The sequence below is a fragment of the Bidens hawaiensis genome, unplaced genomic scaffold, assembly GCF_021521415.1.
Source record: "Bidens hawaiensis isolate Kalapana, Puna unplaced genomic scaffold, B.hawaiensis_p1.1 tig00000780_1, whole genome shotgun sequence".
Taxonomy (NCBI): domain Eukaryota; kingdom Viridiplantae; phylum Streptophyta; class Magnoliopsida; order Asterales; family Asteraceae; genus Bidens; species Bidens hawaiensis.
In genome coordinates this window covers 5,200,908-5,220,566 of record NW_027491045.1, presented here as the reverse complement: position 1 = coordinate 5,220,566, position 19,659 = coordinate 5,200,908, and the positions used below count along the sequence as shown (strand labels likewise).

At 36.5% G+C, this 19,659-nt stretch overlaps 3 protein-coding genes and 1 pseudogene across 3 annotated transcripts; 2 read left to right on the top strand and 2 right to left on the bottom strand.

The window, feature by feature from the left end:
- Window positions 1-1,002: 1,002 nt before the first annotated feature.
- LOC143536234 (protein SMALL AUXIN UP-REGULATED RNA 12-like) lies at window positions 1,003-1,428 on the bottom strand. Its single transcript, XM_077030277.1, has one exon. The coding sequence runs from the start codon at window positions 1,426-1,428 to the stop codon at window positions 1,003-1,005; it is 426 nt and encodes a 141-aa protein (XP_076886392.1).
- Window positions 1,429-7,618: 6,190 nt separating this feature from the next.
- Window positions 7,619-8,575, top strand: LOC143536225 (uncharacterized). The gene has a single exon (XM_077030270.1). The coding sequence runs from the start codon at window positions 7,619-7,621 to the stop codon at window positions 8,573-8,575; it is 957 nt and encodes a 318-aa protein (XP_076886385.1).
- A 3,259-nt stretch (window positions 8,576-11,834) lies between these two features.
- On the top strand, window positions 11,835-13,811 carry LOC143537411 (spermidine hydroxycinnamoyl transferase pseudogene; annotated as a pseudogene).
- Window positions 13,812-15,000: 1,189 nt separating this feature from the next.
- On the bottom strand, window positions 15,001-15,381 carry LOC143536212 (cucumber peeling cupredoxin-like). The gene has a single exon (XM_077030261.1). The coding sequence runs from the start codon at window positions 15,379-15,381 to the stop codon at window positions 15,001-15,003; it is 381 nt and encodes a 126-aa protein (XP_076886376.1).
- Window positions 15,382-19,659: the final 4,278 nt, after the last annotated feature.

The following is a 19,659-nucleotide window of genomic DNA, read 5'->3' as shown; positions in this document are numbered from 1 at the left end:
TACGAGGAGGAGCACCCTCTAGTACTGTTTGTCACTATTAGCCACTGCCTACTCACCAACCCTTACGAGGGGACGTGCACAGCCTACAGTTGGTGGAACAGTGCGTAGCCGGCAGTAAAGGAACAGTATACAGCCGACCTTATTACTGTTGGCCGTAACCTATCTACCAACCAGCATGGCCTGTGCGTACGTCCACTGTTGGTAGAACAGGAATACTATTCAGCCTGCTGTACCTGCTTGGAAACCTACCTTCGGCTATAAATACTCCAACACCTTGGAATGGTAAGGACATGATCTGATATCTCAATCTTATCTAGCAATCTCTTAATATACACTTATATTCAGAGCAATCTAGTCTGATTCTCACGCCGGAGGGTGGTCACAAGGAGGAGCCCCCCCCCTTCTCAGTGACGAGCTTACGGTGTCTGTTTTGCAGGTCCATTGAAGAACAACTCTCTGCTAGACCTCATCCTCGTGGGAAACATTACTTAACCCCCAGATTATCTATAATCTGCCTGTGGGTTCACTTAGTGTTTCTTCAATCCCTAAACTCTTTAATCAAAACTTAACATCTTTCAAAAATCTAATGATACTCATCGATTTCAGATAAACCATCAAAAACTAGTAAACTCCCTAAACCGAACTCGTTTTAGCCCGTCAAACTAACCCAACCAAACAACCAGTTCAATCAATTTCACCAAAAAATCAAAAACCATAGTTACCCGTTCGTCCTAGGAACTCAACTAAAACCAGTCAAACCGCATTCAACATGCTCATAATATACAACCATCAACCACACAACAAAAGTACATTCCACAATTAGCCAAACATGAACCCTAAAATTAGCCCAAAATTGACATGAAAATTGGGATAAATTCTCCATAAATCATAATATTCATAACATTCATCTCATTCAAACCTTTCCAATTAAAAAAACCCAGGTTCATGGATGATTCTACTACAGACATTCAAAAGTCAAAACCCAAACTTTGACAATTCATTTCAAACCCTAGCTTTCTTCAACAACGGCGTAAAGCTCCGGCAATCACCAACCGTCGCGTGCCTACACGCCGCCGCCGCTGAACACGAACACTCAAACTCATCCGTAAACATCGCCGCGAAGTCATCCAAATCGTACGCGCCAAATCTCCGTTCATCGGCGGTCAACACGTTGACCAGCTTCTCAAACAAAACGACGTCGCACGGGATAACAAGGCCGCCGGAGGACTGGAATCCGAATTCTTCCTCGGCTTTGTTGAGTAAGGAGACGAAGACCGGGAGGTTGAGGAAGCGTGTCGGAATGACGAACCGGCGGTGGTCGGAGCCGACGTAGACGGCGAGTGAGCCGCTGGATGGGACGCGGCGGCGCCAGCGGTTGACGACTTGTTTGAGGCGGACGATTTGGTTGATTTTGTTGCCGGATTTCATGGTGGCCGGAAATGTAACTAACTGACTCACCGGCGGTTACAGTGGTTGGTTGTTGTGAGTTTGTGTTTGTTAAGTTTACATGTGAGGGTTTTTATTTTGTAGTATAAATTAAAAATTAAAAATTAAAAATTTAAAACTAACACTGGTTGGCTTCTGGTGTACCCAAAAAAGGCGGATAATCGTTTTTTTATTTTAAATATTAAAATATATAATACTTTTTGTTAGTTTGTTTTTAAGATTATAAAATAAGCACTTTTAAAACTTTACTGAACCCAACGTGGACCCGACTAAGAAGATATAGTCTGGTTAGAACGAAACAGTGGAAATTTTCAAATTTGAAGAGTGCGGGTCTAACACAAAATATATTCATCGTTTTAAAAAATTTATTAATGAAAGGGTGTAAACGAGCCGAGCTATTTAAATCTCTATTTTCTGAAACTCAAGTTAGGCTCGTGAGCAGCATTTCAAATTGAGTTTGACTTGGGCTCAACTTGTTTACTATTTACTAATTAATATATATACACATAAAATTAATTTTTTTATTAATAATATATATATTATTTAGCTATTACTTATTACTTCGTAACATTATATATATAATAATAATAATAATAATTATTATTATTATAAAAGTGTTAGGCTCGCAAGTGACTTAAGCTTGACTAGTAAAGCTCGAGCTTCTTAATAAACAAGCTTACTTTTAAACTCGAGCTCGGGCTCTCTTAGCCTCGGATCGATTGAGCTTTGTTTGCATAGGCTCGCAAGTGACTCGAGCTTGACTAGTGAAACTCAGGCTTGTTATTAAACGAGCTTACTTTTTAAGATCGGTTCGGGGTCTTTTAGGCTCGGCTCGGCTCGATCAAGCTTTTTCACAAGTCGTTCTTATTTTTTCCCTCGGTTAACCGAACCATTTGTATATTCGTGTATTTCTAGCTTTATACCTCAACTTCATGTATTTTTACTTCTATTTCTTTGTATTTCTATGCATTAAACTTTAGCCAATTTAGTTTTGGTTATTAACCGTGCACTCCGTATATGCCGGTTACAATGACCAAATGTGTTCAGACTGATCAAAAGTTGTTACCACAAGCGAAACTTTACAAAGAACATAAAAAAATATATTTTTATGAAACAACAAAAAAATACACGTAATATTCCACATAAACTTGCATTTGGAATTAATTGTACTCACGTCAATTTACGAGATTAAAGACCATACTAATAGACCAATAAGACAATATATGATGGATATTGAAAGATACATGGACTAAAGAAATAAATTTCTATGCAATTTTACTCAAGTTATTATACGATAATTGATAAGTAAAGATGATTACGTAAATTGAATTCGATTTTTCACTTAAGTTGTTAGAATAAATATTGTGATTGTAGAGAATAATAATAGTCATTAATAAATATTCAATTTGACGAACTTAATAGGCAATTCGATTAGTGAATAATTTGCAAGATTAAACAAGTGGTTGATTTCCTTAACGCTTAAATATAAAGGTCAAATAACTTTGAAAATTTTAAATTTCAAATAAGAATTAGAAACCAGGAAATTTAAAGGAAAGACTTAAGGTTGACTCGGTATAATTTCGAGGTCTTAAACGATGTTTAAACTCTAAAGTCTTAAATACTTATTTATTACTTAGAATTGGTTGAATAAGATAAGACCAATATAAATACCAATTTATTACAGCATTATAAAGTTTGATGCTTTTAAGCTGGAAATATAAAATAAAAAGAAAAAAAATACGGGTGCTGAAATCACGGAATAATATCCATGTGCATCGACAGTTGCAAAGCAACTCCTACGCCCATTCCCTAGTCAACATATACGGCTTTTTACATAATTTATAGTTTTACTTCAAAACTGCCAAAATTGCTTCTCAGCCTCCAAATTACTTTACTTGTCATGTAGTGTCACTCATACTTTTAAATTTTAAATATATGGTTTTAAGCGTAACTAAATTGGTAAATATGTAAGAAACCAGATGTGCTCAAAATGTCTGGTTTCGGACCCGACCTGTGTATGTGACTCGAAACTGGTTTCTTCTTATATCTGATTCGCGGGTATGAACTTTATAGAATTTCTCCCCGAGCCGTACCCATGTTTTTTTCTTAATTTTATTAATTATATTGTAAACAACTAATGTTTAGTATTTCTAAATAGTCACTTATCAATTATCATTCAAAACTTCCATCCAATTCAACACGTGTTCAAACCACTTGTGAGACCATATATATATATCGCCCAAATTGCCAATCCAAAATAATATGACCACCTTCATTTTGGCTTTCTCACGCCTGTGTTTCTACTCGGCGCTATGCCATGGTCGTGCCTATATGGCCACATCTCCTCTCACGATCACTTGCATTATACATATGTCTAAGAGCATTTCTAACCCACATATTTCAATAAATCATATTTTAAGATTTTTGTAAACTATGCATCTATATAAATATTGGTGTGTATGAAGATTTTTGCCATGAAGGCTAGCTTCCTTTTTTTTTATAATATATATTTTTGCTCTTTTACTTGTTTAAAAAAATTAAAAAAAAATATGACTAAAGAAACTTTACTATATATTGTTAATATAACTTAATATATATCTTTTAATAGAATCAACATAAAAAGAGGATCTAACACCCAAGGTCCAAGGAGACAATAGCTCGAAGATCCAACAATGCCCAATGGTCCAGTGGTCCATAGTATCCACTAATGAAGCAAAGCCCATGTGGTCTATATGAATTATGAATTATGGATTAAATTTTAAAAGAGAGTAATGTGTAGTTGTGTACACGTATTAGTACCACGTTAGTACTAGATCCGTAGATCGGTATGCTTTGTTTATTTATATTTTGGTAATATTTAGAATGGGTAAGTTACTGGTGTTAAATTAATAAATTTGATCTCCAATTGAGTCAATGATACCTAATTACTAACCAGGGATGCTGAAACAGAAAATATCGTATTAGGAACATGTATTTCTAAGTGACTTAGTGAAGTATCGCTTGAACGGTTGTGACAACCATGATAACGATGTCGTTCAATCTATTCGTATGAAACCTAAGAGGACTTGACTGACTGATCCGTGTGTCTGCCTATATTCCATGAAACTATTTATTTTAGAAGTAAATGGTTTTTAAAAATCCGTGTTTCTAGGTAGGCATTGAAAAACTAATCAAATCAAGGTAGACTGCTATCTCAAATAGGAACTACAACTACCTAGCAACGAGATGGCAACTTGGTTCTCGCCCTATACCAACATCTTCGGTTCGATTCATTTTTTTTTTTTGTTTTCTTCCTTCAAGATTGCTACCAACACAAGTGAACTTGCCTAGTCCTCGCCAAAAATTCATTGATATCCGTTGCTTAAGATAGCTAACTACTTAGATTTGACTAGTTTTCCAATGCTAGCCTAGAAACACCTTGGTTTTCTACAAAACACACTACTTGTAAAATAAATTCAACAAACTAACCTACATGTTAAATTACAAACCATGACCCAATAAACTTATAAACTACTGTTTTGACCTAATACCTTAATAATAATAATAAAAAATAAGCAAATAAACATGGATAAATGAATACAAGCAGCAATGACACACCTACATAATTGTTAATGTGTTGGCTTGTGTAAGATTCAGGACTGTTTGAGTTTACGTTTATATCATTAACAAATATTTAAATTTACTCAGTTTCTTATCATATAATATGTTGTCATCATTAACAAAGATTTAATCAGTTACATATTTCTTTGTTAACTTATTGATATTTCCTTGATATTATAAGTCTATATATGTTTAATCCAATCAATTAATGTAATGAAAGAAGCAACCTTAATCTTCTTCAATACTTTGATAGAACACTCTTTTAAAACCCTCAATGTGTCTCACTTGCAAACACAATGCTACAATCAATGAACCACCTCCTTCTTCCCCGCGAAGTATCAGAAAATCACCATCTTCGGCATCATTCGTGCCCGGTCCGGTAAACAACTCCTTACCCCATCCAAAATCAATATCATGCATTGACAATGTTAACCAACTAATCACTCCTAGATTAGTGTTTTCATAAAATGGTCCATTTTCATCTTTGCTCATTCGCAAATCTTGAAACTTTGATAAGTCTTCTTGATAATCAATCACTCTGTTCACAAAATCACCATCCACCTTGTTGATGGTGTCTCTAATTTTACTGGCTATGAAACATAACAGGACTTACTAACCGATTCGTGTGTCGGCCTACATTCCATCAAACTATAAAATCTAGGTGTATACTTTCTCCTAAATCACCTTAATGATAAATTTTGGAACACTGTTGTGGCAATGCCATGGTATCATTTCTCCAATAACTTATTATGGAACAAGTTCTGAAAAAGAATGTTGTTGCATCACTAGTGTATACTTCTTCCTCATGCGATACGTTCGGGTTTTTGGTATCCACACTGATTTTAGCTTCTTGTTGACTTGTTGTATAATTGTAGTCTAAAACACAAGAAATCAATCAAACAACAAACCTGGAATCGTGTATGCAAATTAAGATGATGAAATTGAAATCAGATCATTATGTGATTATGAATCACTATCAGATAAATATATTTGTTGGTAACACACGATGATTTATCGCATTACGTAGAGATTTTTGTTCATGATATTGGATTTTCAAGATTCCTTAAAACTTGTTCGATGGTTTCAAGTAACAACGAACTGATCTAATTATGCCAATCGAGAGAGTTCAAGGAATAAACATCGAACTAATCTAATTATGCTCAATTAACTTAACACTAAAGCCCAAGTAAATTATTACTCAAACCAAAGCATAAAAGTCAATAATGGGGCCCAAATAATATTAGTGTTAAACAAGTCCGCATTCCCGAGTCAATTAACTTGTTTAATCTCTAACACTATTTCCTCGGTCAGAAACATTTATTTTAGTTTTCTATAATCTAAATTGTACGACTAATTTTACAAATGGATCATATATTTAAAAAGGTTACAAATCATATATTTTTAGAAAGGTTACGCTCAACTATGTGATTGTTTTTTTCTTTTTTTTTTAACTTTTTAGTGAAACTTACGACAATTCTAGGAATGGATTATTTTCGGCACATACTGTTGGCTATTTTAATGTAGTTGAGGATTAACTTGTTGATCAAGTTAATCGTTATATGATCATACTCGAATTCTCACTCAATTGAATATGAGTTTTATTCGATCAAAGCATTTGGGAACCAAAATTAAAAGTGCAAACCACGACTCTCATACATCTAATATATTAAACGTTGCGATATTATAAAGGGTGGTTCGGTAAATCTCATGGGGTGGCTTGGAGGAGATTTAATATAATAATAATTCGTTTATTATTATAGATAAGTTAGTCTTATCTTAATAAGTTAGTCTTATCTATTTAGTCCTATTTGTTTTTGAGTCAAATTATGTATTTGATAAAGAATAGGATTGGAGAACCGTGGGGTATATATGTATACCCTTGTATTGGTGTTTGTTGAGTTTTGAGTTTGTCTTTTATCAATAAAGCATAATCATTCGTTGGTTTATTCTGTTTTTGTCAATTGCAGTCAATAGCTTGAAGATCAAAGCAATTTGTTTCTGTTTTGGTTCTCGTTGATCAGCAGCAATAAACTGTTGCTGCAGTTCGTGTTTTAAACTGTGGTTTAATTATAACTTGTGAAACGATTCCAAGTTTAACAAGTGGTATCAGAGCCACATCACCGAAGCGTCCGTTCGTTACAAGATTCTTGCGATCGAGGTCCAGCCAACGAGACTAGTCTCACGATCGATTGCTTCCGGGCAAACGATCAGGCTGTAGGTCGAAGAATCTTTAGGTGAGAAGGAAGATGAGTCAACCCCATTCACTATGGCTGATTCTCAAGTGTCCGCTGCGATAAGGAAATTGAACAACAACAATTACAACACGTGGTCAACTTGTATGGTTTCGTACCTACAAGGACAAGATCTTTGGGAAGTTGTAAACGGAGATAGTACCGCTGAACCACGGGTCGATACGAATGGGGTTGTTCACAAGTGGAGAGTTAAGAAGGGTAAGGCTATGTTTACCTTGAAAACTACTGTTGAAGATGAACTCTTGGAACACATACGGGATCTCTAAACACCGAAGCAAGCATGGGACGCTTTGGCATCCCTTTTCTCCAAGAAGAATGATATGAGACTTCAACTGTTGGAGAATGAGTTATTATCTATAACTCAGAAAAATTTGGCGATCCCACAGTATTTTCATAAGGTTAGGTCCTTATGTCGAGAAATAGGCGATCTTGATCCACAAGCCCGTATTGGCGAGGCACGTATGAAGAGAATTATCGTGCACGGGCTGAAACCAGAATTCCAAAGCTTCGTTGCAGCTGTTCAAGGGTGGCCAAATCAGCCCTCGGTAGCAGAATTTGAAAATCTTCTTGCTAGTCAAGAAGCTCTTGCAAAACAGATGTCAGATGTTTCTGTTTCGGGCTCAGTCAAGCAGGAATCGGAAGCCCTATATGCAAGTAAAGGAAAAAGAAACTCGGGGTTTCGAACGAAAGGGGCTGAAGATAGCAGGGTAAACAACAACAATAAACGTGAACAAAAGGAGTGGAGTGGTGATCAAAAACAGGGAAATTGGAATAAGAAAAAGAAAACAGTTAAGTGCTATAATTGTGGTCGTCGAGGGCACATAGCTAGAGATTGTCCATCGAAACCACAAGAAGAAGGTAACGTTGCAGAAGCGGAACCGAGGGTTGAACCTACTTGGGACGCAGAAGCAAATTTCACCCAAACGGTTACTAAGTCGGTCCATGCTCTAGTTGCAACAACTGAATCGTTGAGTAATAAAATCCAAGATTGGATAGTTGATTCGGGATGTAGCAATCACATGACAGGAGATAAGTCTCGTTTGAAGGACCCGATTAAGTATAAGGGAAACCAAGTAGTGGTGATAGCGGATAACTCAAGGCACGGTATTGAGCATATCGGAGACGTTGAATTATTCCCGGGAAGCAAAAGTGATATGTTACTCCTGAAGGATGTGTTCCACGTTCCGGGAATGAAGAAAAATTTACTTTCGATTCCCCAAATAACCGACACCGGGAGATATGTTCTTTTTGGGCCAAAAGAAGTAATGATTTTTTGATGAATTCGAGACCAAATCGAAACCGGTGGTGCGCGAGAAGAAGAACGAGTCGGTGTACGTATTGTCGGCTGGAACGGCTTTTGTAGGGAACGTGAAAACAAACAATAGTGCAGATTTGTGGCATCAACGAATAAGCCACGTGAGCTATGACAAGTCAAAACTCATGATGACGAAACAATTGGCAACTGGTTTGCCTAATCTGGGCGTTAATCTCGATGTAGTGTGTAGCGGGTGCCAATATGGGAAGGCACATGAACTACCATACGGAAGCTCACAGCACCGTTCAACCGCGCCTCTCGAGTTGGTTCATACCGATGTGTTCGGTGCCGTCAAACAATCGTCAATCGGAGGTAAACGGTATATGATTACGTTTATTGATGATTTTACAAGATATTTGTGGACCAACTTTATGAAGGAAAAGTCGGAGGCGTTTGAATGTTTCAAAGAATTTAAATTTGAAGCCGAACGAGAAACCAAGTGTTCGATCGTGTGTCTAAGATCTGACAATGGTGGAGAGTATACATCGAAAGAGTTATCAGATTATTTGAAAGAACACAAAATAAAGCGCCAATTTACGTGTTCGAATACGCCTCAACAAAACGCCGTTTCAGAAAGGAAAAACCGTCACCTAACAGAGTTGTGTGGAAGTATGATGCATGACAAGAATGTTCCTAGAAGATTTTGGGCTGAAGGTATGAAAACGGCTACGTACGTGAGTAACCGTTTGCCACAACAAGGTATGGATTATGAGTAACCATTTGAAAGATTGTTCAAGATTAAGCCGAATGTTAGTCATTTTAAAGTTTTTGGATGCGTGTGTTACGTGTTCATCCCGAGCCATCTAAGACACAAGTTGGAAAAGAAAGCGGTTCGATGCATATTTGTTGAGTATGATAATGAAAAGAAAGGGCGGCGTTGTTGCGAACCGGTAACAGAGAAGTGTTACGTGTCCCGAAACGTAATTTTTGACGAAGCGTCTTCATGGTGGTCAACTAAATATGAACAACTACTGGATTCAAATAACTTAAAGAAAGAATTGGATGAACAAGTTTCGTTAAGATTGGAAGAAACCGAAGACGAGTCAGAAGTGGACGAGAGAACAACCGAAACCTCTAAACAGTCATCTCCGAAACGATCAGCCTGGCAAACGGGTCTGTCCCCAAGCCAGCAACCTGGTCAAAATGCAGCAAATAATACCGAAACGGGCCCATCTACTGTTCGTCGATCGAAAAGAATAAGGCGGCCTAACCCAAACCATGCAAATGTGGCTATTACTGAAACTGCCGAAAGAGAACCTGAATCTGTTCAAGAAGCCTTAACCGATCAGAATTGGATTCGTGCAATGGAAGATGAACTGGGTGCGTTATGCGAAAATGAAACATGGGAATTAACCCCACAACCGGAAGGAGTTAAACCGGTTACTTGCAAATGGGTTTTTAAGATTAAGCGAAGGGCTGATGGATCAATAGAGCGGTACAAGGCCCGTTTGGTTGCTCGGGGGTTTTCTCAGGAGTTCGGAATCGATTATGAAGAGACATTTAGTCCCGTAGCGAAGCTCGCTTTTGTTCGAGTTGTTCTAGCCATAGCCGCGAGTAAGCAATGGAATTTGTGGCAAAAGGACGTAAGCAATGCGTTTTTATATGGTGATCTTGATCGGGTTATTTATATGGAGCAACCGAATGGGTTCGTAAATGCAGAATTTCCAAGTTATGTTTGCAAATTAAAGAAGGCGTTGTATGGACTAAAACAATCACCGCGAGTTTGGTTCGGAAAGATCGGTGAGTTCTTAGATGCAAATGGTTTTGTACCAACTCTAGCCGACACGAGTTTGTTTGTTCGAACCGAAGGCGAACAAGTTGCGGTGGTGTTGGTGTATGTAGATGATTTAATCATAACAGGTGACTTAGTTCGTGTTATAAGTCAACTAAAAGTGAATCTGAATACTCGGTTTCGGATGAAAGATCTGGGTCGGTTGAGCCATTTTTTGGGTCTAGAGTTAAAATATGAATACGATGGCATTATTATGCACCAACATAAATATGTGGTGGATCTTTTAGTAAGATTTGATTTAGAATGCTCAAAACCCACTGTTACACCTATGGATGTGAATTTGCAGTTGCAAGTTGATAAAGGAAGTGAGTTAAATGATGCAACTATGTACAGAAGGCTTGTAGGAAGTCTTAATTATCTTACGCTAACGAGGCCCGATATCACATATGCGGTAGGTGTGCTTAGTCGGTTCATGCAAAAGCCTTTGAAACCTCATTTAGATGTTGTTCGTCGAGTGTTGAGGTATGTTAAAACTACTCCGACTTATGGTGTAAAGTTTAAGAGGGAGTCGAGTTTGAATATAATTGGCTATTGTGATGCCGACTATGCTAGAGACGTGTCTACCGGACGTTCGACGACTGGGTATGTGTTCGTTATGGGAGGTGGAGCTGTAGCTTGGTGTAGTAAGAGACAACCAACCGTCTCGCTGTCTACCACCGAAGCAGAATACCGTGCAGCCGCGATGGCTGCTCAGGAAAGTACTTGGTTGGTGCAGCTCATGAAGGAGTTAAATCAAAAGACGAGTGCTAAGGTAACGTTGTTTGGAGATAATATATCCTCGACTATGTTAGCTGAAAATCCTACATTTCATGCTCGAACGAAACATATTGAAGTTCACTATCACTTTATTCGTGAGAAAGTGTTGCAAGGAGAGATTGACTTCAAATATGTCAACACGATGGAACAAGTTGCAGATATGTTTACCAAGAGTTTGTCTCAAGAAAAGGTTATGAAGTTTTGCAGCGATATTGGCATGGTGGAAGCTAATATCGAGAGGGAGTATTAAACGTTGCGATATTATAAAGGGTGGTTCGGTAAATCTCATGGGGTGGCTTGGAGGAGATTTAATATAATAATAATTCGTTTATTATTATAGATAAGTTAGTCTTATCTATTTAGTCCTATTTGTTTTTGAGTCAAATTATGTATTTGATATAGAATAGGATTGGAGAACCGTGGGGTATATATGTATACCCTTGTATTGGTGTTTTGTTGAGTTTTGAGTTTGTCTTTTATCAATAAAGCATAATCATTCGTTGGTTTATTCTGTTTTTGTCAATTGCAGTTAATAGCTTGAAGATCAAAGCAATTTGTTTCTGTTTTGGTTCTCGTTGATCAGCAGCAATAAACTGTTGCTGCAGTTCGTGTTTTAAACTGTGGTTTAATTATCACTTGTGAAACGATTCCAAGTTTAACATAATATACCCGTTTTCATTAATTTCCCCAACACCTACTTAAACAAATTTCCTTTCACTAATCAGGACGCTATTTTAGTGACCGGTTATTAGTTAACAAGGGAGGAATTTTAAGAAATGTTATAAATATCTTCGTAACCAAAATGACTTATAACCTAGTTTTAGCAAAATGGATGAACATGTGTTTCTCAGTTCTCACCAAAAAGTTACATGTTGGCCATGTTAGCCAAAAATGTAGATTTATGAGTAGATTAAAAGAGTTGTGAGCTGGACATTCGAAATAAAATATCCACACGAGTACGATACTCTATTTTCGACTGTTTGTGTTGTTTTCTTAATATTGTTTTAAAATTATTTTAAATATTGATATTTTAATAGAAGGAAGATACATGTATAGATACAACAAGTATTGTTTTTTAATAGAAAGAAGTTATATTCAACAACGTTTAAATCAAGTTACATGTTTAGATTAACGAACTATCTTACTTATGAACGTTAGCAATAAAACACAAACCCTTTATTTCTGCCACAATTTAAGTGTCACACCATTTTAATGACCATCCATGTTTCATTCATTTAGCCCTATAAATACCCAAAGCATTCAACTTTGGTTTCTATAACAAAATGAGAGTCATCACGAGCCTTTCTTCCATGATCAAGCCAGCCGAACCAACATGGTCCGATTGCCTTGCGCTATCCGAACTAGACCAGACCGGTATGACCACACATGTCCCAACCGTCTACTTCTACACCCATCCCTCTGAAAACTGGCACAATGTCTTACAAACCCTAAAAGATTCACTCTCCACAACACTTTTTCATTTCTATCCTATAGCTGGCAGCCTGAGTTCCATCGCTGGTGGGCGTTTGGAACTCAACTGCAACGCTGCCGGCGTACACTTTATTGAAGCGTACGTCGACATTAAAATAGCTGATATGGATGATTTCTTAGAACATCCGATCTTTGACCAGCTAATCCCTTCGGTGGATTATCGAAATACACCCCTTGAAGAAACTCCACTATTGCTTTTGCAAATTACAAGATTTATTTGTGGAGGGTGGTCTTTAGGGTTTTGTATATCACATGTTGCGGTGGATGGGCAAAGCGCACTTCACTTTCTGTTAGAATGGGCTAGGGTTTGTCGCGGTGAACCATTGGATTCACCGCCCTACCTTGACAGAAAAGCTTTGCGCGCTGGTGACCTCCCGAAAACAACATGTTTTAATATAAACATTGACCAACTTGCACAATGTAGTCCTCCACCTATTCTTTTAGGTGAATCTAGCAATGAAAACCAACGTTGGCAAGAAACAAACGTAACAATGTTGAAATTAACCGAAACCCAAGTAGAAAAACTTCGAAACAAAGCTACCGAAACCCAAATCACAAAAACCTATCGTCGTTTTACACGGTATGAAGCTGTGACCGCGCATGTATGGCGAACCGCATGCAAGATTCGTAATCTTGAACCCGAGCAGCAAACTTCCATTGGCATTTGCATAGATATTAGGCGCCGAATGAACCCACCATTGCCCCAAAAATACTTTCGTAATGCTATTATCGACGTGATCGCCTCAGGAACTTCTGGTGAGTTAGTTTCCAACACATTAGGGTATGTTTCCAGTAAGATTAGAGACACCATCAACAAGGTGGATGGTGATTTTGTGAACACGGTGATTGATTTCTTGAAGAATCAAGAAGACTTATCAAAGTTTCAAGATTTGCAAATGAGTAAAGATGAAAATGGACCATTTTATGGAAACCCTAATCTTGGTGTGATAAGTTGGTAACATTGCCAATGCATGATATTGATTTTGGATGGGGGAAAGAGTTGTTTACCGGACCGGGCACGAATGATGCCAAAGATGGTGATTTTCTGATAATTCGCGGGGAAGAAGGAGGTGGTTCATTGATAGTAGCATTGTGTTTGCAAGTGAGACACATTGAGGGTTTTAAAAGAGTGTTCTATCAAAGTATTGAAGAAGATTAAGGATGCTTCTTTCATTACATTAATTGATTGAATTAAACATATACAGACTTATAATATCAAGGAAATATCAATAAGTTAACAAAGAAATATGTAATTGTAATTAAATCTTTGTTAATAATAACATATTATATGATAAGAAGGTGACTGACTTTAAATCTTTGTTAATGATATATATAAACATAAACTCAAAACAGTCTTGAACCTTACACAAGCCAACACATTAGTAGTCATGTAGATGTGTCATTTGTGTTGTCAACTTTCTTTTCATTTCTCTTCAACATGTGTTTTCAAATATTTATTGATGCTTGTGATTCATTTATCCATGTTTCTTTGCTGAATTGTTATTATTATTAAGAATTGAGTCAAAATACAATAGTTAAGTTTATAATAAGCTTATTGGGTCATGATTTGTAATTAAGCATGTTAAGTTAGTGTTTGTTAAATTTATTTTAAAAGTAGGTGTTTTTTTTTGTTGAAAACCAAGGTATTTCTAGGTGGGCATTGAAAAACTAACCAAATCTAGGTAGTTCGCTATCTCAAGTAGCGGATTTCAACAATTTTTTGGTGAGGACTATGTAAGTCCGCTCATGCCAGTAGCAAACTTGAAGGCAGAACACAAAAAAAATATAATTGAAACCCAAGATGTTGATATATGACCAGAACCCAAGTTGCCATCTACTGTTTGTTGGTTAGTTGTGGTGCTATTTGAGATAGCAGACTACCTAGATTTGATAGTTTTTCAGTGCCTACCTTAAAACACTTTTATTTTTACAAACCATTCAATTCTAAAAGAATATGAGTCATTTGGTTTGTACACATACATAGCATGTTATGATATATTAAGAGTACTAAATCGTTAATCATCCTTACCAGTCATCATAGATTTTGCTATTGTTCATGACAAATGGTTTATGAAGATACATGAATGATTGGACAAAAAAAGGATTAAATGATATTTAATGATTGTCGACATTTAGCAATGCTTGTGTTTAAATTTAGGCTACAAGACGACTCTTACCTAGCGTTAATGTTTGCGATCACAACCATATGGAGATGCCTTTTGCCATCGGGATACCCTAGCCGGGCTTTTATTCGTCGGTCATTATAAAATAAAAACACTGCTCTTACTCGATTTAACTCAACTTTGTATTCATAGCTTTTATCGTAGAAAACAGACTAAAATTAGAAACTAGGACTCTTTGACATCGACGGCTACTTTCTGACCATTTTTACAATGAATTGTGCAAATAAAAAATTGTATGCCAACAAGTGACAAGGTAACCGTGGTGGGACCCAATGTCGTAACATTCTCGACGGCAGTGGTGTTGCATGTGTCGTATACCGTCTTTGGCACTTCTGCAACGGTATGGTTTCCGGTAAGAAAATCAAACACAAGAATATCATCTATGACAAATTTCACTCCTTTAGCCCATGTTTCATAATGGTTGGGCTTAGAAGGCACATCCCAAGCTTTACCACCAACTAAATGCATATGATAAGACAACATTGTGGGAACCATATTCATGTATGTCATCACTATGACAATAACCATCATAAGATTTAACTTCATATTTGATCCCAGAAATACTTGATTGGATGAAGGTTTGTTGGTTTAACCTTTTAATAGAGTTGATTCAAATTTGTGGAGGTATAAAAGAAGTTCTTGTTTTCGATATTGAATTCACACCTAAGTTATGATGTAGTAATCTATTTAAAAAAACATGTTCATGTGACATGAAAACTAAATGATTAATCTTATGTTTTCGTGATTATTAAGAATCCTACAAGATCCGTTTAAGAGAACTTAAATGCTTTGGTGTAAAACTAACGACGGATTCGAATGTTGGTTAGATGTTCAACCTAAAATGTGAAATTTGTTTATAAAAATAACTCGATTAGAAATATCTTATGAAGACATTACTCAATATTGCACACAAAAAATGAATGCTAACTCTAGATATAACTACATAATTAAGTACATACTATTTGAGACCTAGTACTAGAGTCACTGTTTTTAGATGCTCCAATTTCATAGAACCGAACATAAAAAATACTAGGCCAGTTTAACAGTTCGGGTTGGGTCTGGTTGGTCACATAATATAATTACGATGCCTAATACCTAATATTAGGGATATACTACTTGAAGATGATAAATCAAGGTTTGATGGTTCGACATATCGACAATTAAGTAAGTAATATCCTAATTTCTAGACTAATACCAATAAACTTAGCAATCAAATTCATAATAATTGACTAATATTCTCTACATAATACATAAAATTCATGTTTTAACAAACCAACAAATAATTAACTAATAATCCTAATTCATAGACTAACAAAGCATAAAAAAATCGCAACAATGAACAATCAAACAATACTCAACTAATAATCATAATTCATAAACTAAAAAACCATAAACAAGACCCAAATAGATTAATCAACAATCAAACAATGCTATTATTTATGTTCAATCGTCAAATGCACGACCACTTATGTTGGATTGTTGTAGTTCGATGGACAATGGTTCGATTTCTGAATTTGAAATGTGCATTAAGTGGGAATTGGGCTTATTAAGTGGGAGTGATGGGCTTATTAGTAATTAAGGGCCTTTTTAAAAAAAATTAGTTCATTTAGTAAGAGTGAGCTTTAAACTATAAAGGACTTTCATAAAAAAACTAATGGGCTCACCATATGAACATTAAAAAAGAAAAGAAAAACAACGGTGTCACACGAAAAACTCGTATATACATCGTCGTATAAACAAAAAAAAAGACTGTATTTCCGTGACTCCAGTCTCTTAGGAGAAAGTCTGCCACTGAGTTTGAGTGAGTTGGTCTTTGATTATAATCTAATACGTATCAAATCGATAATAATATATTTATTTATGTTGATGCTACGTCAGAGCTCCATGTATTATACGAGTTAAATAAAAGAAATATAAAATATTTAGCAATGCAGATTTAGAAATTATAAAACGATATTTTGAGATAAGACGTGACTTATTACTATTGTCTTTCTTGAATTAACTTTTTTGAGTTAAGAAAATACAAAGGCGTGAATCAAGAAAAGTTGCAAAAAGAATCTTGAGCTCTCTATCTATAACATGTCAGACGTGTCACAACTAGTTACTCATTTATTAGGTATATACGTGTACCTTTATGGTTTATAATATAAGACATGTCCCCACACATTTGTGTCTTCTATTCATTCTACAAAGATGTAACAAACAGCAACACAAACCCCCATTGCAATCTTCAAATCTTAACGCATTATCTCAATTCTCAAGCTCCAATCATTTGCTCATATCTTTCCTTGAAAGCAATGTTTATTTGTTTACTATGCAACAAATGTTTTAAATTTTGGTAAGTTTGCCCATACCAATTTTCTATCAAAGAGTACAAATATAAAATTGTCATGTTATGAATTCTAAAAATGTTGTAGAAATCATTAGGCGCTATTCGGACAGTATGATAGGAACTAGCAATTAATCGGGTTGAAATTTGTATGTAAATTTTCATATACACATAAGTTTATTTATACATTTATTAACATTAACCGATTTTGACCAAATAACGATTAAATGACACCTTAGCCCAATTTGTCAATAAGCTTTAGCTCAACTGATACTGAAAAGGAAGTAAAGAATTATGATAGAGGTCGCATGTCTCAAGTTTGAATTTGATCCCAACATGGTTTTTACCCCAGTGGGCCTTCGGGCGACATATTTTCTCCAAATAGTGGGCTTGGGACAATGTTTACTAATTACGATCACTTTTTGCAGGAAAATTGGTTTTAAATAATCCAAACTATGGCCTATTGGTAAATATTCATTCCAATTTTACACTTGCCTGCTGGCAGTACCAACTACTTGTGCATTTGTTTTTAACGGGCTGCGAGTAACGGATGTTAACTCCGTTAGTCTTTTTCTGACGTGGCCATCCTAGCTGTCAAATATCAGATTACGTGGAACGTCTACGTGGCGGCTGACTGTGTATAAGGTATATGTTATCATCACCATCTTCAACCTAATACTCTTTACAACCCACAGCCACCACAACACCACCAGTCCACCACCCCTGCAACCATCGCCGGAACCCCAACCACCACCAATCCCATCCACAGCAACCACCACTGGAACCCACCACCTGCAACTGGCCATCTTCCAGCCATCTTCTCCGACCCCCAACTTGCCGGAGTTCTGCCCTAATCTTGCCGGAGTTTTACAAAACCCATATATGCTCTAAACCCACCACCACCACCATGTTAGGGTAGAACTCTCTCTCCCCTGCAATTTACCCACCACCACCACCACCTGCCGCCACCAAACCCTAGCACCACCACCACCTTCTCGTCAATCAGTCAATTATAAGATCAAAAAATCCCAAATTCAATTCCTTACCAAAAGCCTAATTTATATCAAACCTACCTCTCCAGATCTGCTCGGTAAAACCTTAGCCCCGGCGCTTGGTACACTCCTCCAAATCTGCTCGGCTCACAATTAATCGCATGTGGAAGCGATGGTGGTGGTTGATGGGTGATTATGGTTGGGTGGTGGTATAAAGGAAGACGAATGTGATTGGGTTGTGGGAAAGAAATGGGTGGGGAGTTAGGGTTTTATTATTATTATTGTTATTATTATTATTATTATTATTATGACTGGTCTGCTAATACACAGTCAGCCTCTATGTCGTGTTCCACGTAATCAAGTTTTTGCCAACTGAGATGGCCACATCAGACAAAGACTAACGGAGTTAACATCCGTTAGTCGTGGTCCGTTAAAAACAAATGCACAAGTAGTTGGTACTGCAAGCAGACAAGTATAAAGTTGAGATAAATATTTATCAATAGGCCATAGCTGGGATTATTTAAAACCAATTTTCCCGTTTTGCAACTGGGCTACCCGAGTAAAAAACTAATGATAAAAAAAAGTTACAAAAATAAAAACAAAACCTTTATACACTTGTCAAACTCAGGTGAAACAAAACAACAACAAAACCTTGTTGTACTTGTTTAAATCTTAACGCATTAACTCTCAAAACCTTAAATCAGATCTTGACTGGTAAGCATCTAACCTTTCTTTACTATCCAACAAATCTTATAAATATATAAATAAAATCTTGCACTTTGTCTGTTTCCGTACATATATTCTTGATCATATATTGTTATATTCCATGTGGTTTAAATTATAATAGATTCCTTTATGGCTGTATGTATAGGAGTTTAATGGTGAATCTATGACTTAATAATCTTGGCATATTGTTGGATTTGTGGGGGGTTTTATGGGTTATGGGTTTGGTTGAGTTTTGGGCTAAAACCGAACCGGAAACTGAAACTAGCTTTTGGAGTTTGTGAAAGCCGTTCGGTTTTGGTTATTTTCAGTTTTTTGGGTTGGGTTTGGTTTCGCCATGAGTTTGAAAATTTGGGGGGTTTTGGGGTTATGGGTTAAAACCGAACCGAAACCCAAAACGTTGGTTTTGAATTTGGAAAAACTGCTCGGTTTTGGTTTTCTCAGTTTTTGGTCTGGGTTCGAGTCGGTTTCAGTTTTTTCGGTTTTGCCATCTGAGTCTGAAAATTTGGGGGTTTTTTGGGTTATTGGTTTGGTTTGGTTTTGGGCCAAAACTGAATCGAAACGTCGGTTTTGAATTTGTAAAAACTGTTCAGTTTTGGTTTTCTAAGTTTTTGGTCTGGGTTCGGGTCGGTTTCTGTTTTTTCGGTTTTGCCATCCGAGTCTGAAAATTTGGGGTTTTTTTTGGTTTATTGGTTTGGTCAGTTCGGTTTTGTGCTAAAACCAAAGTGAACCATAAACCAGAACTTCTCTTTTTGAATTTGTGAAAACCATCTGGTTTTG